General features: G+C 37.4%; 1 protein-coding gene and 1 non-coding gene across 4 annotated transcripts in view; one reads left to right on the plus strand and one right to left on the minus strand.

Annotated features, from left to right (window-relative positions):
• Positions 1 to 5,707: 5,707 nt before the first annotated feature.
• The window catches only part of TXNL1 (thioredoxin like 1), a 33,392-nt gene continuing 14,207 nt past the window's right edge, over positions 5,708 to 24,892 (plus strand). For 2 of the 3 annotated variants that reach the window (XM_072822506.1, XM_072822515.1), the window contains exons 1-3: positions 5,708 to 5,997; positions 17,649 to 17,745; positions 20,678 to 20,851. In XM_072822506.1, coding sequence (XP_072678607.1) covers positions 5,900 to 5,997; positions 17,649 to 17,745; positions 20,678 to 20,851 — 369 coding nt within the window. In that variant the 5' untranslated portion in view covers positions 5,708 to 5,899. Of the gene's footprint in view, positions 5,998 to 7,794; positions 7,950 to 17,648; positions 17,746 to 20,677; positions 20,852 to 24,892 lie in introns of all 3 variants that reach the window. The other variant, XM_072822525.1, reaches the window with a different exon arrangement.
• On the minus strand, positions 8,498 to 8,601 carry LOC140608839 (U6 spliceosomal RNA). Its single transcript, XR_012010842.1, has one exon. It is a non-coding gene; the product is annotated as a U6 spliceosomal RNA (small nuclear RNA).

Raw genomic sequence — 24,892 nt, forward strand, 5'->3', positions numbered from 1 at the left:
TTGAAATCAAGACTCGGACACTTTACCGACCAGACCACCCAGATGCCCCAAGCAGAAGTTATTTTTATGTAAATTTTGAGGTGGTTGTAATTTTGATAAGTTAGTGGGGGGATTTCATACGGTTTATGGAATTCATCAATAAATCCATATCCTTGGTCTTCTGCAAGCACAAATCCAGTTATTTAAAGAGGTATTTTATATCTCAGAGAAATTTATGAGGATTTTTGTTGCAGAATAAACGTCTTTTCTTCATTATATTCTTGCTATTGCTCTTCAAAAACTCCAAGTGGCATTTGCTCCACTTTTTACAAGAGGAGTACATTTAAAGAAAAACTTACAGCAAAACTTTATGTACTGGACACTGCCTCCCCAAATACTCAAATATATATGAAATTGGAAAATCGTGCCTTTCTTTTCTATCATGGGAATATTTTTAAATGATTAGAATCATATTGACTCAAAAAAGGTGGATGTGGATCAAATAAACTTAAAGGCTGAAACTATACAACTCTTAATGAAAATGAGGAAAAATCTTTATGGAGGGAGAAGGGAAGAAGCAAACACTTGGGGAGAAATGGCAGCCTGGTGCGTCTAGGCAAAGGGTCCACAGGCAGCTTGAATCAAGGGGTCCCAATTCCTGAGTCACATGAAGCAGAAAGGGCTAGATTTCAAGATGGTGTGTAGGAAGAGACAGTGCTCCTAGACATCTACACTCCAATGCCCCACTTCTACTCTAAACTCAGAAATTTGGTATAATTTCTGAAGCAGGCAGAGGAGGAGAACAAGGTTGTTTTTGTTCTAGTTGGATACAGGAGAAGGGTGAGGGTTCAGAGTCAAAATGAAATTGAGTTATACAACAATTCTTGTACCCCTACATTTTGTGAACTGAGAGTCATACTCATTATGCCTCCCAGCCATTCATTTATTCAACCTATACTTATTTTGTATCTACCATATGCAAAGGGCTATGAGAGAGATAAAGCCATGGATGACGTGTCTCTAACATATCTGTTTGTAAAGTCAGCAAAGTGAACCCATGGCGGCTACAAGTCATGATAGAAAGCATTCCTCCAGTGACTGGCTGAGCTTGATAAAAATGGGTGAATCTAAAGCGAACTATATTCTTGGTGAGTTAAGAGGAAAGTCAGGAGTCATTTCTTATTTTTATCTAGGCCTGAATTTTAGAACATATTCCTTCATAAAGCATTCTCTGCTTATTCTAGCTGGAAACATTCTCTTCTTTTTCTCAACCACTAGGGTATGTTATTTACAGCTCTATTATGGCACTTACCACATTTTACCTTGTATTATTAGCTTTTGTAGAAGTATCTTATCTCCCTTTTGATGTCCCTGGAGGAAAGGTGTTTTAAAGCATTATCATAGCACCTTGTGCATATTAAATGCATAGTAAATGCTACATGAGAGTAGACAAGTAGCATCAAATAATGTCTCTCAAAATATGGACTCCTTGCATCAGCTAACCCTTGATGCTTATTAAAGTTCAGACTTTTTTTTAAAATTTTATTTATTTATTCATGAGAGACACAGAGAGAGAGAGAGAGGCAAAGATACAGGCAGAGGGAGAAGCAGGCTCCATGCAGGGAGCCGGACGTGAGACTCGATCCGGGATCTCCAGGATCATACCTGGCACTAAGCCGCTGAGCTACCGGAGCTGCCCTAAAGTTCAGATTCTTGAGCCATGTACCAACACTACTGAATTAGAATTTCTGGGTGTGAAACTGGAAACTCACATTTTAATGAGCTCACTACAGCTTGAGACCTATGGATTTCAGAATATAACAAGTTATAGTAAGACGTGAGGGATGGGGTGGAGCTGGGGTTTATGTGCAGTGTATTTTGCGTTTCTGAATATGTTCATCTCAGGAATGGGGAAGGTGTATCATCCTCTTAAGAATAACCACAAGTCATCTCTGCAGAAGCTTAATGGTAAGTTTTTTTCTAAAATTTTCATGGAAAATTCTAGTAAATGGGTTTTTTAGGGTGGTATATACAAATTAAGAAAAAAAATAACATTTTGGGGGGAAATTGCACCCACCAAAAGCTTACTTTACTTAATGATATAAAGTTCACAGGAGACCAATTAACTGTGAATATTATATTTGTTCTAGTTACTACTAATAGGGTAAGGAAGAAACTTGGGCCTTCTTTGTAGAATTGTTGTGCAGTACTTTTCCCCCAGCTGCACCTTTTTTCTTTCTTCTCCTTCTCCTTCTCCTTCTCCTTCTTCTTCTTCATATATATATATATATATATATACACACACACACACACACGATATAGAACATATTCTTTTTTTTGAACATATTCTATATACATATAAAATATAGCTATATATAGAATATTAAATATATATTAAATATATACAATATAGAACATCTATATATATGTATATACTATTTATAATTTTTGAAGATATTTGTAATATATATAGAAAAATACTCTGTAGAGCATCACCTTGCAATAATGTCTGCGAGAAGGTTCTATGCACATACATAAAGTCTGTTTCAATATAATGTTGGGTGCAATGATGAGGTATAAGCAGCTGTACTACTGTATAACTGAATGAGTTACATGCTTGTCTGAAAGTCAACCTTGTCATCAGTAGAACAGGGACAATTGTCATGACCTCCAAATTGTGTAATTGTGTTCTTGGGCTTCAGTTTTCACCCTTAAAACTAATAAATCTCAAATCTGCAACTTTAGCTTACTCTTTTTTCTTTAGTTCCAGACTCAACCTTCCAACTACCTGCTATACTCATTACCTAGGTATCCTACTGGCATCTTAACAAAGAGCCACAAGACTGAGATATTTGCACCATCCCCTCCTTCTTCCATCATTGCAGTAAATTGGTCACTAAATCTTGTGATTTTTATCTAATGGTTTCTCAAATATATCTTGTCCTCTTCATTACCACTTCAGCTACTCCCATAACTCACTTCCTGGATTACTTTAGTAACCTCAATTTGTCTCACTACCTTCTATCCTCCTCACTGCCACCTGAGGGCTTTTGCTAAAGGCACTTTTTTTTTTTGTAATTAAAAAAAAATTGCCCTGCAGTGATTACTCCATTGCATTCCTGTTAAAATACAAAAATTCCTTAGCTAGTCCTGATCATACCTGCACTTTCCTCCTCAGTTTCATCACCTCAGCTAAATCCAAAAGCAAATCATACATCACCTAGCCTGACACTTAAAAGAACACGCTGATGTTAGATTACCTCAACTCGATTGCTGATTTGACATCGTACTAGGAGTGCGAACTAGGGAGAACCAGTCTATGGGCGAAATAATAATAGAACCTACTTCCCAGGGTGGTTGTGAGAATTACATGAGCTAATATACACAAAGAGCACATATCTTATCTAATGCACACATTGTTAGCTATTTATTATCATTATTTATCATCAGCTCTCCCAAACCACAAATTGGTACTGTTGGTTCTTTTTCCTGTAATACCTTTGTCACCTCTCACCATCTGGCTACCTTTTTTTTTTTTGGCTACCTTCTTCTATCAAAATTCAGCTCAAGCCCCACAATTTCTAGCAAGTTTACCTGCTCCATTTGTCCCCTGTGTCATTCATCCCCACCGTTTCCTTTGCAAACTTGTTAGGGTAACTATTGTGGGCCCCTATCACGAGACTGTGATCATCTAGAGGAAGATGTGATCATTCTATTTTTTATTATTTTTTTTTATTGGAGTTCAATTTGCCAACATACAGCATAACACCCAGTGCTCATCCCGTCAAGGGCCCCCCTCAGTGCCCATCACCCGGTCACCCCCACCCCCCACCCACCTCCCCTTCTACCATTCCTAGTGCATTTCCCAGAGTTATGAGTCTCTCATATTCTGTCTCCCTGATATTTCCCACTCATTTTTCTCTCCTTTCCCCTTTATTCCCTTTCACTATTTTTTATATTCCCCAAATGAATGAGACCATATGATGATTGTCCTTCTTGGACTTATTTCACTCAGCATAATTCCCTCCAGTTCCATCCACGTCGAAGCAAATGGTGGGTATTTGTCATTTCCAATGGCTGAGGAATATTCCATTGTGTACATAGACCACATCTTCTCTATCCATCATCTGTCGATGGACACTGAGGCTCCTTCCACGGTTTGGCTATTGTGGACATTGCTGCTGTGAACATCGGGGTGCAGGTGTCCTGCCGTTTCACTGCATCTGTATCTTTGGGGTAAATCCCCAGCAGTGCAATTGCTGGGTCGTACGGGAGCTCTATTTTAAACTCTTATTTTATTTTATTTTTTTATTTTATTTATTTTTTTTTGTATTTTTTAATTGGAGTTCGACTTGCCAACATATAGTATAACACCCAGTGCTCATCCCATCAAGTGCCCCCCTCAGTGCCCATCACCCAGTCACCCCATCCTCCCGCCCTCCTCCCCTTCCACTACCCCTTCTTCATTTCCCAGAGTTAGGAGCCTCTCATGGTCTGTCTCCCTTTGGTATTTCCCATTCATTTTCTTTCCTTTCCCCTTTATTCCTTTTCACTATTTCTTACATACCCCGTATGAGTGAAACCATATAACTGATTGTCCTCCTCCGATTGACTTACTTCACTCAGCATCATGCCCTCCACTTCCACCCACGTCGAAGCAAATGGTGGGTATTTGTCGTTTCTTTTCTTTTTGTATTTGTCGTTTCCAATGGCTGAGGAATATCCCACTGTACACATAGACCACATCTTCTTCATTCATCATCTGTCGATGAACACCGAGGCTCCCCCCACAGTTTGGCTATTGTGGACATTGCTGCTGTGAACATCGGGGTGCAGGTGTCCCGGCCTTTCATTGCATCTGTATCTTTGGGGTAAATCCCCAACAGTGCAATTGCGGGTCGTAGGGCAGGTCTATTTTTTAACTCTTTTATTTTATTTTATTTTTTATTTATTTTATTTTATTATTTATTTTGTTTTATTTATTTTATTTTTTATTATTTTATTTTATTTATTTTTTCTTTGCATTTTTTTATTGGAGTTCCATTTGCCAACACACAGTAGGACACCCAGTGCTCTCCCCACTCCTCCCGCCCCCTGCCCCTTTCCCAGTTAGGACCCTCTCCTGCTCCGCGTCCCTCTGCTATTTCCCACTCGTTTTCTCAAGGCAGACGGGGTCCTAAAGGAAGGACGATGCTTTCGTTTCTTTAAGGCACAACTTAAAGGCAGGTGCGTGGCAGCTTGTGGATGACAGCACAAGGCCCGTGAGCCACGGGATCCCTAAATCAAGGTGCCTAAAGTCCCTTTATGTCTAGTGGGCGGCTTGCAGCCCCAACAGGAGACCAAAGTACTTCTTCCAGCACTTCGGGGGTTCAGATCTTCGCCCCGAACCAACCTGGGGCGCGGGGCGGGATACCGGGTTCCCTTTTTACTCCCCCACCGAGCGGACCCGCTGGAAGCCCACGGTCCCGGCCGCGCGGAGGACCCCACGGGCCCCTCTCCCCCTCCTTTCCCCCTTCCTTTCCCCTCCCCCACTGCCGCTCTTCTGCGCCTGCGCCGCTCCAGCCGGCGCGGGGCTCCTCCCCCGGGGGCGGGGCCAGCGGCGCGTCATAGGATTGGGCGGCGGGAAGCAAACCGAACGACGCGGAAGTGACGTCGCGGCGCGCAGGCGCCGAGGGCTCCGCCGCGCGGTGGCTGCCGGGCGCCGCAGGCCTCCCCTTCCCCCGCCTCCCGCGCCCGCGCCCGCCCCCTCGGCCGCCCCGCTCCCGGGCGTGACTCGGCACTGAGAGCCCCGGAGACGCCGCCGCGGTCGCCGCCGCCTGCGCCCGGGCCTCGGCCTTCCGGAGCGTCGCCCCCGCCCCCGCCCGGCCTTCGCCTTCACTTCGGAAGCCGGTGGCGTCGCGGCCGCCCTGCCGGGCCGAGAATGGTGGGCGTGAAGCCGGTCGGGAGCGACCCGGACTTCCAGCCGGAGCTGAGCGGCGCGGGCTCCAGACTCGCCGTGGTCAAGTTCACCATGCGCGGGTGAGGCCGGGCGCGAGCTGCGGGCCCTGCGTGGCGCCGCCTGCTGCCCCACCTGCCCCGGGCCCCGGGCCCCGGGCCCCGCTCCCCGCTCCCTAGCGGCCGCGGCCCCAGCCCCAGCCCCAGCCCCAGCCCCAGGCCGCCGCCCGGGGAGGCCTCGGCTCCCGCGCCGGAGCCCGCGGGGTGCACCGGGGACGCCCGGACGGTGCGGGGCCTGGCCCTGCGGCTCCCCGGCCCGGGAGGCCCCAGCGGCCCTCGTGCACCCGCGGACCGGCTCGGGCCGTGGAGCTCCCCGCCCCCCCCCCCCCCGGGTCCCCCCGGGCCGCCCCCGCTTTCGCCCGTCCGCTCCGCTCCTGGGAGCCAGCTGTCACTTGCATCTTAGCAATCCTAAAACCTTGATTCGCCCAACACCTTGGCTTTCTTCCCTACCTGCAATTCTTTACAAAAAAAAAATTCAGCGGGGGCTGTATCCAACTTACACTGCGTAGCGCTTAGTCGTGAGGCTTCCTGGATGCATCTTAAACCCACCTGGGCCCGCGTGCTCTTTACTTTTCTTAATGGTTTGGCGACTGGCTTGGCCGGTACCTTAGTGACTTCGGCTCCCCGGTGTGCGCGGCTGCATCTGGTCACCGAAGTTGCTGGAGTGAGTGAGTGGATGCACCGTGTATGCAGGTCTCCAGACACCCGGATTTGAGCTTGATGGTGTGTGGACTCCCATTGTTGATCCGATGGTTTAAAGAGGACAGAGATCTCGAAAGTAGCCCAACCGGCTTTGGTGACCCCCAGCGTAGTTTAATATAGGTCGCAGACAGAGCTGGAGTTGCTGGAGTTTCCGTTCTGAGTGCGCAGTGCACCTGTGTGAGCGTGACGTGTTGGCAGCAGGCCTGCAGAGCCAGGGTTTCAGAGGGCGTGTTTACCGACCTCCGCTTGTGCAGGCCACTACCTCCTAACTCCAGAAGGATCAAACTCCGTTTATCTTGATCCCTCGGGTTAGTCACGCTTACACCAAGCTGGAGAAATCCACGACAGCTATCACTGCTCAGGTGGCACATCTCATTGTCCAGGTAACTATAGACACCTAAGGCAGGATTTTTTTCTTTAAGATTTTATTTATTCATTCATGAGAGACACAGAGAGAGAGAGAGAGAGGCAGAGACACAGGCAGAGGGAGAAGCAGGCTCCACGCAAGGAGCCCGATGCGGGACTCGATCTGGGGACTCCGGGGTCACGCCCTGGTCCGAAGGCAGATGCTCAACCACTGAGCCACCAGGGCTGCCCAAGGATTTTTGAATCAGGGTAAAAGGTGATTCGTGGCTGCTGAATTTAAGTGTTGCGTGTGTAAGCGGTGGCATTAGGATTAGGTAGTTTTAGCGCTGGGGGAGGGGTGCAGATAGGAAGACAATTAAGGACTTATTCCTGTGCCAGTCTCTCTCCTACAGAATTGAAAGGGGACATTATACTGCATTTCATAGGGCAGCATGGAGTCCCAGTTTGACATGCGGACTTTCGCATTTACCAAATTGAGGAAGATAAAGATTTCATTATAAAGACGTGGATAAAAGGAGTGTCCGAATTGTATGAATGTGTCTTCCCAGCGTTAAGTGAGTTTTGTAGTGTCTGTGTTGTGGAGTATGGAGGGACCCCTGTACGATTGTGAAGTGCCTAGGACCAAGTTGGAACAGGGAAGAGATGACTTTTAATGATGAATCTCCTTTTTAGTTTACTTTTCTAATTCTCATCCACAGGAGTGAATAATTTTCATCCCCCAATAATTAATCCTCTCTTTTTCCTTTACCGTAGCGGAAAAAATGACAGTGATAATTTATTAATCGAAGTGAGGAAAGTTGGGAAACTTGCTATTAAGGAAACACTTCCATTAACAATGAGGCAACATTTAACCATAAACAACTGCAGACATTGATTGGCAAAGGACTGTGTGATATGCTTTTAAAAAGGTATTTTGATGCAATGAAAATTTACTTTATTAAAAAAAAAACTGAGCACAAAGAAAATGCTTGGATTTAGAGAACTTCTCTATTTATAGGTGATATTTATAAATCTAGTAAGATTGTTTTTGCCTTAAAGTTCTATAACATTTTGGCCATTAGTATTCTTACACAAACTGTGTGTCAGTGTGACACAACTGAGGTAACTGTCCATCCAGTATTAGACCCTCCAACGACTCTATCCAGTAGATCGTGTAAAAAGCCTCTTAGATCAAAGTTAATGTCCCATTTTAGACCAAGAACATAGTTTTCTCCAGCACCTATTTATTTCTTTTCCTACCCTACTTTAAGCCTTATTCCTTTTTCTCCACTTTCACGTTGTATCTAACCTAGTAATTTCATAAAATATTACGCAGATTGTCGCTCTTCTGTTGAAGAATCTTCAAGGGGTATCCAGTACTTTACTTTTCTTTTCTTTTCTTTTCTTTTCTTTTCTTTTCTTTTCTTTTCTTTTCTTTTCTTTTCTTCTTTCTTTCTTTCTTTCTTTTTTTCTTTCTTTCAATATGGAATGCTTCATGAATTTGCATGTCATCTTTGTTCAGGGGCCATGCTAATCTCCATATCATTCCAATTTTAATATATATGCTGCCAAAGTGAGCACTCAAGTTTTTTAATTGTAAAATATATGTAACATGACATTTACCATTTAGCCATTTTTAAATGTACAAATCAATGGCATTAACATTCACAATGTTGTACCAACATCATCATTGTTTCCTAGAATTTTTTCATTATCTTGGATAAAAGCATTAACTGATGACTGTACCCATTACCCCCAACCTCCCACCCCTAGTAACTTCTTTTTGTATTTATGAATTTGCCTATTCTTGTATACCTCATATAAGTGGAATTATATAATATTTGTCCTTTGGTTTCTGGCTTACTTCACGTAACATGTTTTCAAGGTTCTGACACATGTTGCAGCATGTGTCAGAACTTCCTTTTTGAAGCTAAATATTAATCATTGTATTTTTATATCATATATTGCTTATTCATTTTTTGATAGACGTTTCGGTTGTTTGCACCTTTTGGCTATTGTGAGTAATACTGCTTTCAACATTGGTGTGCAAGGATTTCTTTGAGTCCCTGCTTTCAGTTCTTTTTCTTTTTCTACCTGGAGTAGAATGTGGTTGCACCGTTTTTGCATTCCCGCCAGCAGTGCAGGAGAGTTCCAATTTTCTACATACCTGCAAACATTTTTTATATTTTAATAGGCATCCTAAATGTGTGTGAAGTGGTCTGGTGGTTTTGGTTTGCATTTCTTTAATGACTAATGAAGTTGAGCATATTTCCTAGTGTTTATTGGTCATTTATCTTCCTTGGAGAAATGTCTTTTCAAATCCTTTGCTCATTTTGAATGAAATGAAAAAAACTTTGGTTTTTTTGTTACTGAATTGTAGGAGCTCTTTACATATTTTGGTTGTTAGTTCTTACATATGATTTATAAATATTTTCTCCTACTAGTTACCTTTCACTTCCTTGGTAGTGTCCTTTGATGCACAAGTCTTTAAATTTTGGTGAAGTCCAATTTATCTTTTGTTGCTTGTGCTTTTAGTGTCATATTCCAGAAATCATTGTCAAGTCCAGTGTCATGAAGATTTAACCCCTATGTTTTCATCAAAGGATTTTGTAATTTTAGCTCTCAAGTTTAGATCTTTTACCCATTTTGAGTTAATTTTTGTATATGGTATAAAGATCCGGGATGCCTGGGTGGCTCAGTGGTTAAGTGTCTCTGCCTTCGGCTCAGGGTGTGATCCAGGATCTGGGATTGAGTCCCACATCGGGCTCCTTGCAGGGAACCTGCTTCTCCCTCTGCCTATATCTCTGCTTTTCTCTCTCTGTCTCTCTCATGAAAAAATAAATAAATTTTTTTAAAAAACGACCAAAGATCTACCTTCATTCTTTTATATGTTGATATCCAGGTTTCTGATATCCAGGTTTCCCAGAACTGTTTGTTGAAAAAACTCTTTTCCCCAGTGAATGGTCTTGGCACCCTTCTCCAGTATTTTTTTTTTTTAGGCGACAAGTCATATATGTGTATTATTTTACATATTTACATATTATTTACTTTCACAAGAGACTTGTTTAAATATTTATATGGACTCACTGAATCCTTAAAATGATCTTTGAAATTATTCCCCATTTTACAAAGGAGGATTTGAGTCACAGGTTAAATAACCTAAGGTTCCATTGCTGAATGCAGTTTGGATTGTAAAGTGTTGTCCTTGTTCTTCTAGCCTAAGTAGAAATGAAATGCAGATTCATCTCTGTATTGCACAGAGCCTGATGTATTTTAGTAAATATTGCCTCGAATTATTTAGTTACAGTTCTGCTTGCAAACTAGTCTTATGACTTCAGGACATTTCAGTTCACTCTCTGATGTTCTACTTTCTACTCTAGCTGTAGAATGGGAATAGTAACGTGTAACCTAACAGTATTGTTTTAGAGGATAAAATTATATATGTGAATCATATACTATGGTAACATGTTTTTGTAACTTTTATTTCCAAACTGTTACTCATTTTGAATATACTTGGATACATTTGGTGATTTTAAGCAGTGCCAGTTTTGTTATGACTGATGGGTAAGCCCCAGTGCTAAAAGAAAATACATTTTCTTTGCATAAAACTTAGTATGAATGATTTTTTTTTTTTTTTTTTTTTTTTTATTGAAGTCTACTTGGCATACGGTATTACATTAGTTTCGGGTGTACAACATAGTGATTTAACATATACTTTACAAAACGCTTACCATAAGCATAGTTACTATCTCTTACCATACAAAGTTATTACAGTATTATTGATCATATTCCCTATGCTGTACTTTTCATCCCCATGACTACATAACTGGAAGTTTGTACTCCTTGATCCCTTCACCAATCCCCTCCCACCACCACCAGTGTGTTTTCTGTATTTCTGAATCTGTTTCCGATTTTTTTCATTTGTTTATTTGTTTTCTAGATTCCACAGATAAAGTGAAATGATATGGAGTATGAATGATTCTTATCTTGAATTTGTGAATGTATCATTTTTATAGATGTATTTACCATATATTGAGTTTTGCTAAATTAGGTCATACTTTGTAGTTGGTTAGGTGTTACTGTTACCATTTGGGAAGAATGTTTTTTTTTTTTTTTTTTTTTTTTGGGAAGAATGTTAATGTGTATTAGGATGTTGAGTTCTAATGGTTATGGTATCTTGTCCATAATACATCTTTCACACACACATACACAGGCACACACGATATTAATTATATGTTGCAAAATTGCTGCAGACTGAATTACAGAGATAGCAGCCTCAGTAGTCCATAGGGACCAGGCAGATAATGAGGTAGGTAGCTTTAAGATAACTAGGGCATGGTGAAGCCTCAGAGAAGAGAATTTTTCTTAAAAGTATACTTTTTAATTGAAGTATAACATGCATGCAAAAATGTACACAAATCATCTATACTTTGATAAGTTTTAACTAACGCGTACATGAAAAACCTCCGCCCCATGCCCCTCCCACCACCATACTTTCTTCTCATTCTTGAATTCTAACACTACAAATTAGTTTTGCCTGGATTTGAACTTTGCAAAATGGTATCTGTCTGGATTTTTGTAAAGAGCGTATAGTTTTAATCTTGGCGGTTAATTTAGAAATCACAAAAAGCAGTGTGTAGGCCACTGTTTGGGGCTTGGGAAATACCTCCTTAGAGTTGGATTTTGTGATCACATTCTAGCACAGTATTTAATTGTTCTTGACTTTGAAATGAGGAAATGTAGAGCTTAAATGAATTTAAAGCTTTTGTAAATTGTATAGCATACGGTAAATGCTCCATGAATGCTAACCATTTTGTGTTATTAATAGGACCAATTATGATTATGCCTGCCCTAATTAAAATATAATTAATCTAGATATTACCTACTTTAAAGTTGTGCCCTACAGAAAAATACTTTTAAAATTTCTCTTCAGAAAGCACATACGTTTTCCTTACCATTTATCAGCAGTGTGTTTACACATGTTATTGCTCAAGGCAGAGCACTGACTACTTTAACAAATAGTGAAGTGTCAAATTCATGAAGTAGAATTATTTGATTATTTGTATTATGACTATAAACAAAAATCTTGCTTATGAAACTAACTTGGTGCTTTCAAAGAAAACTGATTTTGGATTGGATTAGGAGTTAACTGTTCCGTTGTGGCCCTGCCGTTGACTAGCGTGTCTGATCTTGGGCAAGTCGTTTAACTTTTCTGATCTTCAGTTCTTACTTCTCCGATAATTGTGTTAGGTTAGGCAGTTTTAAGGTTTTAGCTTTGTGGCTTTGGTTTTTTTTTGTTTTGGAGAAAGAGTTGTCTGCTGTGTTCTTTTTCCCCCAAAAAACGTGTGGCGCAGCGGTTTAGCGCCTGCCTTTGGCCCAGGGCGCGATCCTGGAGACGCTGGATCGAATCCCACGTCGGGCTCCTGGTGCATGGAGCCTGCTTCCCCTCTGCCTATGTCTCTGCCTCTCTCTCGCTCTCTGTGACTATCATAAATAAATAAAAATTAAAAAAAAAAAAAGTAAGTCAAAATTCTTCTTATTCTTTTTTTTTTTTTTTAAAGATTTTATTTATTTATTTATTTGAGAGAGAGAGAGGGGCAAAGACACAGGAAGAGGGAGAAGCAGGGTTCATGCACATCAAGCCTGATGTGAGACTCAATCCCTGGACTCCAGGATCACACCCTGGGCTGAAGGTGGCGCTAAACCGCTGAGCCACCAGGGCTACCCCAGAATCCTTCTTACATACCCATTTTACTTACTATTATTTATTTTTTTAAGATCTTATTTATTCACGAGAGAGACACAAAGAGGCAGAGACACAGGCAGAGGGAAAAGCAGGCTCCACGCAGGGAGCCCGACATGGGACTTGATCCTGGATCTCCAGGATCACGTCCTGGGCTGAAGGTGTTGCTAAACCGCTGAGCCACTGAGGCTGCCCCCATTTTACATATTAGATTTAACAGATAATCTTTCTGTCAAAGAGAGGTTCAAAGGTAGAAAAGGAACTTTTTTTTTTCTGTTTTAAACCCCTGGATTAGATGATCTCTAGTCACTTTTAGAAGTTCAGAGGCTCTGTGACTATATATTATTTAAGGCTGTGAATTAATGGCTACACAAGAGAAGAAAGTATGAGCCTGAAATTCAGGCATATTTGGGGCATAATATTTTAAAGATTGATTGATTTTAGGGGAGGCGAAGGGGCAGAAGGAGAGAGAGTCTCAAGCAAACTCCTTGCTGAATGTGGAGCCCGACATGGAGCTCAGTCTGACAACCCTGAAATCACGACCTAAGTCAAAAACCAAGAGTTGGACACTTAACTGACTGTACCACCCAGGTGCCCCGGGACATAATATTTTAGATATGAGAAAGGTCCTAGACAATCTAGTTCCTTCTCATTTTACATGGAGAAATTGAGTGACTTGCTCATGAGTTCAGATAATAATGGAAATTTGAGTTTATTCTTAAATGCTAATATTAAGCAGGCTAACATCTTGCTTAAAATAAGCAGTCAATTCACTTGAATGATTATAGTGTGAAAGTATGCCATTGTATTTATTTCTGCTTCTGTGTTCTATGACTTATTTTGATTTTTGACTGAAGTTACAACCTGTGATGGCTAACTAAAACAGAGGATTTAGATATGGTTAAACTTTGAAAAGGAAAAGTTATCTTAGTACAGTTATTTTACCTACAAGAAGTGTAGATAGAAGTGGGGTTGTTTTGTTTCATTTTGTTATTTTAACACTAGTTAGCTCATACATGCCGAGTGAATAGAGTGATGATGTCAGTATAATGTGGAAATTGTGGTGGTTTGTATTTTATTTTTCCTAGGTAGCGAGGAATAGAACTAGAACCTTAGATAGGAAGGAGGCAAGCCCTCAGCTATACAGGTAAGCTTCCTGAAAGGTTTATTTTAAGAAACTTAAAGTTAATAAAATGAACATGAACATGAACACTTGTACTCAGCACTTACTCCCTCAAGGGGTTATTTCTCAGTATTGCACTTCCTCCTGCAGCCCCACTGGCTTAGAGCTCCACTTCCACCTGGAGGACTGTTATAGCCCCTGAAACGGGTACTTCCATTGTTTTTGTTTATTTAAAAAAAAATTATTTTTTTTTAGATTTTATTTATTCATGAGAGACACACACACACAGAGGGAGAGAGGCAGAGACACAGGCAGAGGGAGAAGCAGGCTCCATGCAGGGAGCCCAATGTGGGACTCGATCCCGGTGGTACTCCAGGATCATGCCCTGTGTGGAAGGCAGATGCAGATGCACTTAACCGCTGAGCCACCCAGGCGTCCTGTTTTTGTTTATTTTAAATATTCTCTGGGGTAGCCTCTAGGTCTGAGCCACCTACCTAACTGTCCCAAGTATCTCTTGAGTACAGTACTATTTTTTGTTAGGGATGTTTTTACAAAGTTGAGTGGGTTAAATGGTTTGCCTCAGTCCTATTTTTCCCATACATTTCCTTACTTTGAATACATGCATTTGCAGAAGGGAGATTTTTTTTCAGGAATGATATATTGTGGTGTAGCATAAATAGGTGTGCTTCATTTGGGACACTTGTTTAAATGCAGTTAATGTTAAATCCTCTAGTCTCAGGTTGTTTAATATTTTAAAATAAAGGTACCAGTCATCCTAAAATAACAAAGGATACAGAAGGATGAATAATTAAAAAAATCTCCACTAAACTATCTTCCTTTTCCAGTCATACTTTGCAGAAGTAATTAACTGATTATTGGGGGATGAACCTAATGTGTGTGTATACACACATCTTTATAATGTGGTAATAGAGAATTTTATTATGAGACTTAGTTTCCTTTTAAGCAGTACAGATTTACAAATTATCCTTATCTCCTGGTATTAATGTGTCATAACATTTTAAATTATTTTGCTGTTGATTGTCATTTAGATTATTTCTAATTTTTTGTTGTTATAAACATTGCATTGAACTTTGTTACTCATACTGTGAGAATGAGTGTTAGGGTAGGATATGATGTATAGAAATGAGATTGTTGAATCTTGAGTTGTGTTCATTTAAGATTGACAGATAATGATTAATGGCAAAAAGGATCTAACTGTTGGTACTCCTATCCGTAATGTTTAAGACTTACTGATAACTGGAAGTATTTTGCTAAACTAAACATAGATATAGTTACTGTAAATGTTTATTTCTTTATAATTTGGTCTCAGGACCTATTTGAGGTTTGTTAGATCTAAAAATCTACTTTCAGAAGCACAAGGTTTAATATTTAAAAATTTAATTGGTTATTTTCTTAGCTTTTTTGGTGTGAGGCTTAACGATGGCACGGGATGAAAATACTGATTAAAATTTTAAGACTAGAGAGATAATCACAGCTTGAGGATGAACATTTGTGAGTTTGAACATTTTGTGCTTCAGAATTTGCTTCTCCTTGTGTTCTTATCTGCTCTTCCCAAGATTTTTTCTCTAAACTTTTATTGAGATGCAACATAGTACACAATTATAAATGTTTAGCTTAATGAATTTTCATAAATTGAACACACATGCCCATGTAATCAGCTTCTGGACAGAGCATCACTAGCCTTTTGAAATCTCTCTCATGACCTAATCCTGTCATTAACTCTCAGAAAGGTAACCTTTGTCCTGATTTATAGTACCATTGATTTGTTTTGCCTGTATTTGAACTGGTGCATAAGTGGAATCATACAATGTACTACTTTTCTCAGTATTATTTGTGAGGTTGATCCATGTTTCTGCATGACATTTTACATCACTCATTTTCATTGTTGCTTAGTATTCAACTGTATGAGTAACTGAAATTAATTTACACATTCTATGTTGATAGGAATTTGAGTATCTTCCACTTTGGGCTATTAGAAATATTAATACTATCAATATTTTTTCAAATGCCCCGAGACAAACATATCTAGACAGTTCTGTTGTTTATATACCTCAGAAATGCTCAGTAGGGAGGCATAAATCTTGGTGTAGCAGATACTGCCAGTTTTCTTTACCCCTTTGTTATACCAGTTTTCACAGTCACTAACAGTTCAGTTGCTCCACATTCTTGGTAATACTTTATTCTTTTTTGTGTTAGCTATTTTGGTGGGAGTAGTTTTAATTTGCATTTCCTTGGTTTCCCTAGTGACTAATGAAATGAGGTGTCTTTTCATATTTATTGACTGTTATGATAACCTCATTTGTCAAGTACTGGTTTAAGAGTTTACCCATTTTCCTTTTGGGTGTCAGTCTTGTTCTTACTGATTTGTAGGAATTCTTTACATATTAGCAGTGTAAGCCTTTTGATATGTTTTACAGATTTTTTTAAACCACTCTGTGGGGTCTTTTCACTCTCTAAATGGTATCTTGATAAAGGTAGGTCTTCTATTTTCCAGTTTATCAAGTATATTCCAGTTTATCAGTTATTTCCTTTTTTCTTTGGTGCTTTTTGCGTTTTAAGATATCTTTGCTTATTCCAAAGTTTTGAAAGTATCATTTGTATTTTTTCTTAAAACTTATGTTTTTTTTTTTTTGTTTTTGTTTTTTTATTTATTTATGATAGTCACAGAGAGAGAGAGAGAGGCGCAGAGACACAGGCAGAGGGAGAAGCAGGCTCCATGCACCGGGAGCCCGACGTGGGATTCGATCCCGGGTCTCCAGGATCGCGCCCTGGGCCAAAGGCAGGCACCAAACCGCTGTGCCACCCAGGGATCCCCCCTTTTTTTTTTTTTTTTAAACTTATGTTTTACCTTTCACATTTAGATCTGTAATCCATCTGGAATTGGTTTTGTGTGTGGTGTGAGGTATAGGGGCCAATATTCATTTATTTTTCCCATATGAGTATCCAGTTGACCCAGCACTGCTTATTGAAAAGACCATTCTTTCCCTACTGCAGTGCTGTGTCATATTTTTGATAAATCAGGTTACTCTGTGTAGGATGAGTTTGTTTCTCTACCTCTTCTTTTACATTGGTCAGTTTGTTCTTGTATCAATACCGTACATCCTTAATATATTAAACTTTGTGATGGTTCTTAATATCCAGTAATGTAATTTTCTCAGCTTTGGACCTCTGCAGAAAAACCTACTGGGATTTTACATTGACTGTAAAGATCGAATTTAGGAGAATTGACATCTTGACACTATTGAGTTTTCCAATTTATAAGCGTAGTATATTCCTCCTTTTATTTCCATCTTTAATTTCTTTCGGTGAGAACAAAGCTATAAGACAACATCATTAGACTTTAAAACTATATCTGGGGGTAGTTCGGGGGGCTCAGTGGTTTAGCGCTGCCTTTGGCCCAGGGCTTGATCCTAGAGACCCGGGATCAAGTCCCGTGTGGGGCTCCCTGCAGGAAGCCTGCTTCTCCCTCTGCCTGTCTCTCTCTCTCTCTCTCTCATGAATAAATAAAATCTTAAAAAAAAAAAACTGTATCAGTAGTCATTAAGACAATGTGGTATTGATGCCAGTGTATCCAAATAATCTAGTGGAAAAGACTGGAAAGACTAAAGCCAGGATGATCAGATTTTGTTTGATTTCATATTTTAATAACAAACTCTTTAGAGCAGAAATTAATACAGTCTTTGGTGGGGTTTTTGTTTTGTTTTGTTCTTTTACCAAGCATGTATTTTACCTTTCTCACAGGTGTGGACCATGTTTAAGGATTGCCCCAGCATTCAGTTCTATGAGTAATAAGTATCCACAGGCAGTTTTCTTGGAAGTAGATGTACATCAGTGTCAGGTAAGGGAAAGGAGTCCTTTAAAAAAAATTTTACATTGGTTTGAAATTCAACATTGTTATCGTCCTTTGTTTCTCTCTGCACATAGTACTTATTTGAATATATTCAAATCTTATACAGACATGAATTATTACAATGTCATTTTGGTGTATTAAGAAGGATAGTCCAATATTAATTGTTTCTGGGTTTATATTAATATCTTTCTGATATAAAACTAGTAAGCTGTTCAACTAATCAGTCATCTCGAAGTCCTTTGTTTTACATTTTTTATCTTTTGCAAATCGAGAATAGTAACTTTTATTCCTGAGGCATTGCTTGATTCCAAAGCCATGGCAGAGAATTCTTGGTTATAGTTTGATTTGAATTGATCAATTTGGAAGTTTCAAAGCTGCATACTCAGCAGAAACTGTGAAAGTGTTAATTACTGTTGATTGAGCCACAGTGTTACGGGGAGATTGCCCTGATTACTTAGTTGGAATGGCTCTGTGACAATTCTCTGTTTGCAAATGTGGAAATATGGAGGAGGAGTTATGGGAAAAAATTTTGAAGTTTCCTTCCAACACTAAAAATGTAGTCTTTAGTTCTAAGGAATAGTTGTGTAGCTCCTCTTTTTGGTGAGGTTTTGTCTTTAATACATTTCTGAGTATGAAAATATTTTTAAATATTGTAATAGTATAAAATATTTTTAAATATTATAATAGCTTAAATATAAAATAATATATATAATTATATAATATTAAATATAATATAATATATAATACATTAAATATAAAAATTAAGTTTAAATATAATAGCTTAAATAATATTCAATTATAATATAATTAAATATAATAAAATATGGTTAATATGATATATTTATAATAAAAATATTTTTAAATATTATAATATATAAATATAATATATAATATGTAATATATTAAAATGTAATAGTTTATAATATAAATATTATAATAGAGGTTTTGTCTTTAATACATTTCTGAGTATGAAAATATTTTTAAATACTGTAATAGTTTTTAAGTATATTTTAAAATATTATAATTATATAATTATATAATCTTAAAAATTATAATAGTTTATATATAGTTTAAAAGATAGAAAATATTTTAAATATATATTTATGTTATAAGTAATTTTATAATTAAATATTATAATAAATGTATAATATATAATATAATTATAATAATATAATTAAAAATTATAATAGTAGTTTGGGGTTTGGTTTAAACCCTATAATACTGCTGTCAGCACTGGCCCTTATTTCAGTATTCACTCTCTCTACTCTGGAAGTGCTGTGTTCTGGAGCTTTGTTGTCCAGTATGGTAGCCACTAGCTACATGTGCTTATTGCGCACTTGAAGTGTGGCAAATCCAAAAGTGCTGTTAAGTGTAAAATACACAGAGGATTTTGAAGGCTTAATTTGAAAAACATGTAAAATATGTCATTAATTTTTTATAATATATAATATAATTATAATAATATAATTAAAAATTATAATAGTAGTTTGGGGTTTGGTTTAAACCCTATAATACTGCTGTCAGCACTGGCCCTTATTTCAGTATTCACTCTCTCTACTCTGGAAGTGCTGTGTTCTGGAGCTTTGTTGTCCAGTATGGTAGCCACTAGCTACATGTGCTTATTGCGCACTTGAAGTGTGGCAAATCCAAAAGTGCTGTTAAGTGTAAAATACACAGAGGATTTTGAAGGCTTAATTTGAAAAACATGTAAAATATGTCATTAATTTTTTATAATATATAATATAATTATAATAATATAATTAAAAATTATAATAGTAGTTTGGGGTTTGGTTTAAACCCTATAATACTGCTGTCAGCACTGGCCCTTATTTCAGTATTCACTCTCTCTACTCTGGAAGTGCTGTGTTCTGGAGCTTTGTTGTCCAGTATGGTAGCCACTAGCTACATGTGCTTATTGCGCACTTGAAGTGTGGCAAATCCAAAAGTGCTGTTAAGTGTAAAATACACAGAGGATTTTGAAGGCTTAATTTGAAAAACATGTAAAATATGTCATTAATTTTTTACATTGACCACGTTGAAAATGCAGATATTGGATTCATTAAAAATATTATTAAAATTGATTTCGTTTCCCAGTACTTTTTTCTTGTGGATACTGGCAACTTATAATTTGGTGTATAGCCCACATTTGTGTCTTACATTTCTTTTGGACAATACTGTTTTAAAATGTCAGTCATGTTTTTTGTTTTTTAATTTTTGAGGTTTAGAGAAGACATCTCTATGTAAATTTTGTGCTTTTTTTCTTTAAACAATGTAGTAGTACCTCTTCATAGTTTTTGAATATGCAAGATGACAAATTTGCTTTACTATTTCCTTTATACTTATGAAAAGTAAGTCATAAGTTAGGGGTTAATTAGCTAATTTCCACTCAGTTTTATAATATTGTGGAGTTAGAGCAGAATTTTAAAAGATAGATGTTGCATTGCATTTGATGGGAGGCCAAAAGTCATTTCTGTAAGTAGAGCTGAGTGAGGATGTTACTTCATTTTCATGGAGAGATGGGCTACTGGTCTTTAGTCTGTACTTTTTCCTAGTAACAGTGGTTTGTGTTGACATATCAATACTCTTTTTGGCTTCTCCATTTAAGAGACAGCACATAGTTATAAAAGAGCTAGCTGATGTGTGAAGCATAATTTCTGTACTGGAAGCTAATTGTTCTACTGGAGGATGAAGTGTTTAACACTAAAACTGATAAAAATGCATGTTCTTCATTGGGAACGTAAGGGTAATATAGCTATGCCCTCAGTAATAGGTCTACTTTTTCTTAAACAATTGGGAATAAATTATTTTATGTGGTTTTTGTTCATGCTTGTGATAACTTCCATAGGGATGTAGAATGAAAAATTAAAGTGGTTTAAGATAAATTTTAATTCATTAATGGCATCTCACTTGCCAATTCTAGGGAACAGCTGCCACCAACAATATATCAGCAACACCTACATTTCTGTTTTTTCGAAACAAAGTGAGAATTGATCAATATCAAGGAGCAGATGCTGTTGGATTAGAAGAAAAAATCAAGCAGCACTTAGAAAATGACCCTGGAAGCAATGAGGACACAGATATTCCCAAAGGCTATGTAGGTAGACTTAAAAGTGAAATCATGATATATCTCTTGTCATTATTTGGTTAAAATGAAATTGACTTATCTTTTGCTAGTTAAGAATACTTTTAAAGAAGATCTTTAAAAGTAATTCCATTAGCTTACTATTGGGGTTTTTGTTTCTCTTGTATGTATTACAATCTTAAGCCCTCATCACAAACTATTTTTCCTAAATAATTTTCTTTGCGACTTTTTAAGAAAATCTTTCTGCATTGTCTTAATAGCCAGTTTTAAACACTTAATCATTTTATATATATACACACACACATTTAATTTTCATCTTATTATTATATATAATATGGATGTTTTACTTATGTGTAATTTAAAAACTGTATCTATGTATTTTTTCCCCAAAAATGTGAAGAAATGTACATTGGAAAATTTTTCAGTTTTAGACAATTGTGTAAAATAATATGTAAATTTTAATGTGTGACTTTTATATGCTGAACTCCCATTTCCTGCCACTTCCTATAGTTTTCTCTCTCTTTTTAATTTTTTTTCTCTTTTTTAATGTATCCTCTCTTGCTCCTCTTTTTTTCTGCTTAAGAAAAAAATCTACTTACTTTGTTGTAGGGTCCTATCCTTTGCTATTGGATATGTTTTTCTGAGTTTTAAGAATAAGTTGTTGCTCAAATGATAACCTGAAGACTTAGGAACTTAAAAATGTTTGAAAATTACATAATACAAATACTTATAATTCAGTATCTTTATTATTTGAAAACTATTCAGGAAGGAACCAAATTCAGAAGTAGCCCTTCATGGTAACCGACTCATTTATGCAAATTAGTTAATCCTCCATACCAAAATATATTTGCGTATATCTTTCCTATTTTTATTGTTGTAAAAATGTTTTAGAATATTGTTTTATTGTTCTAAAGTTAATGGTGATAACAGATCAAAAATGAACTTTTAAAAAAATGTTACCTCAAGTTAAAGCTAATATATGAAAGAATGTGTATCAAGTATAATACAGCAGATCTGTGTCATGGGCTACAAGTCCTTTCTGTAAAGTCCCTTAAATTCATACTGAATAAAGAGACTCTCTAGTCAGATAAATATGAGAGATTTGTGTGTTGGGGACTGAGTGCTCTGTCTTCAAAAAGTGTCTTTAACATGTGGTACTAGCATTAATTAAGTTAGGCACAATTAACATGTTTAAAACAAAAGTGTTAGGTAAAAATTTGAAATTGTAATACCCAGTTAGAAAGTATGAACATGTTGTATAAGTTAGGGTTGTGACACCGTTTGGAAAATTTTGGAAATTATTTGACTTACATAAGTCAATTATTTGACTTATGTAACTATTGTGGTTACATCTTTGTGAATTTTTTTCCTTTACTTACTAAGGGTTTTTGCGTGAAAAGGTCTTATGAGCACAGCAGTCCTGCTGCTTTTAGCTGGAGGGATACTTCTTTACACATCAGTTAAGTGTGATTATTAGTGTTTTGGCTGCAGGTAGGAAATAAGCAGGAAAAAATGAAGTTTTAAGAAAGTTAAAAAATTTAGTTTTCATGCAAATGTTATGAATATGGTGTGAAAACCTATTAAAAGCACTTTCAAAAAAATAAATTAATTAAAATACTTTCATTTTTTCCATCAGGTGTCAATCCAGACATTAAAAATTTTGAACTATACATCTATAAGATTATTAAATATTTAAGATTGGTAATGTGTTTCTAAGAATGTCATTCTCACAACACAGATAGAAACTTAATGGGAGTAAGAGTCAATGAGTGAAAGCCTGTATCTTAAGTAAATTTAAGTATAAGCATTGCAAAAATGTATTGACAATTTTAAAATAAAATTTTGGTTTTAAAGACTTTCAGTTATGTTGTAACACTGAGAGGCTATACAGTTATCGATTTTATACATCTGTAGTTTTAGAACTCCTAATTTGAAGCCAGAGTAAGAGGGATAGGCTTATCTTTTTTAGAGGGGTTTGAAATACTGCCATAGATGTAAGCATGATATAACATTAAGAATCATGACAGTTCTTATTCAGAAGTAAGAGTGTTTCTATGAATATAATGACTTTGAGTTTTTAAAACATTGATTAAAGCATTGGGAAAATTGAAAACATTCTTTTCTCCCATATTTGTTAAGTGTACCCAGTGTGACTTCAGATGCAACGAGAGGGCCTCAATATCAAGTCTCCTACCCCGCCCAGAAGTTTGAGTTCTGAGTGCTCTGGAATTGAACTTGCTTGGATTTGCATATGTTCTGAATCTTGAGGCTTACTCCTCTATTTTAGTATTCTGATCTCTGAACTATAGATTTTAGACTACAAATTTTTTCATCGTTCATCAAAATGAAATGAAACCTTAAGTGACTCTAATTTGTATAGTAAGACAGATCTTTCATTAACCCAAACTGGAAGCATGGAAAGGTTTTTCTGACTTCCTGTGTGTGTCTTATGTTAGATTTTCCCCCTCCAAAAAAGAACAATGAAATTTATTAAAACACACTTGACAGAGCAGTAGTACAACAAACACATATGCCATTCACCTGTGTTTCATCAGTTGTGAATATTTTGCTATTTTTGCTTTCTTAATATTTACTTATAGACTTTTACCTTCTGCAGAATCATTTAAAAGAAACTGTGGACAAAATATGTTGGTTCATCTCTAAATATTTTATTAGCCTGTAGCTTCTAAGAACAAGAACATTCATTTACATGACCATGATAGCATTGTCACTCCTAAGGAATTTAACAGTGGTACAGAATACTTATAGCCTATGTTTACATTTTCTTAATTATCTCTGGAATATTCTTTTTTTTATTTTAAGATTTTATTTATTTGAGAGGGAGAGAGAGAGAGAGCGAGAACACAAGTGGAGAGAGGGGCAGAGGGAGAGGGAGAAGCAGACTCACCGCTGAGCAGGGAGCCCCTATAAGTGATCCAGGACCCCTGGATCATGACCTGAGCTGAAGGCAAGAGCTTAACTGACTGAGGCACCGAGGTGCTCCTCCAGAATATTTTTTATACCTCTTTTTCCTCCATCTAGGATCAAGTCAAGGATCATTCATTGCACTTAAGTTGTTCTCTTTAGTGTTCTGGAAACTTCTGTCTCCTTTTTTTTTTCTTTTGTTCATGACTGCCTTTTTTTGAAAGTTTAAACCAATACCACTCTAATAGAGTAGCCATTAGGTACATGTCTCTATTATGCATTTGTTACATGCCTAGTGCAACTGAGACCCCAAATTTTAACTTTTATCTATTTTTAATTAATTTAATTTTAAATTGCCACATGTGGCTAATGGCTATCTTATTGTACAGCGCAGGTTGAGACCATCTGTCTTCTAGAATGTCCCACAATCTGGATTTGTCTGATTGTTTTCTCATTATTTTCTCATTGGCAAGCTGATTCCATAGGTAGTGTATTTATTTATTTCCAATGGCATATTTCTAGAATATGTCAATTTGCAGTTAGGTCAGATATAATGCCAGTTTGTCCCAGAGAGTGTTGTATAACAAAGCACTTTAATGCATGTGTTGGTGATACTTGTTTTGTGTGTCCCACGATAAGTAAATGTTAAAACAACTTTAAGTCACCTAGTTTATTTTTCATCATTAAGGTACTATGACTGCAATGTTGTCTTCATGCTTGGGGTCTTAATCCTAGATATAATATTGAAGAGGTATCTTGGTAGAATGGAAAATGTGTTTAAAAGATTTGTCTAAACTACCCTTTCAAGGCAAATGTTCTTAAAGTTTAGAGTAATTCTAGAATGGCACTTTGCTTTACAGTGCTACTTTATCCCTCCACTGCTCCTCCACCCCGCTGCTTTTAAATTGGCTACAGTGTGTTACCCTGAGCAATAGGGTTAACATCTACAGCGTAACATTTAATAAATTCAAAATAACATTTTGGCTTTAAAAGCATTTAGGTCACTCCATGAATAATTAAGGATCTATACTAATGGATTCTTACCATATTGATAATAATGACCTGACATAATTATTTGACATTAAAAAGCTTTCCTTAGAATGGTATACACTCTTTCAGAATGATATA

Source organism: Canis lupus, chromosome 1 (genome assembly GCF_048164855.1).
Source record: "Canis lupus baileyi chromosome 1, mCanLup2.hap1, whole genome shotgun sequence".
NCBI classification, from domain to species: domain Eukaryota; kingdom Metazoa; phylum Chordata; class Mammalia; order Carnivora; family Canidae; genus Canis; species Canis lupus.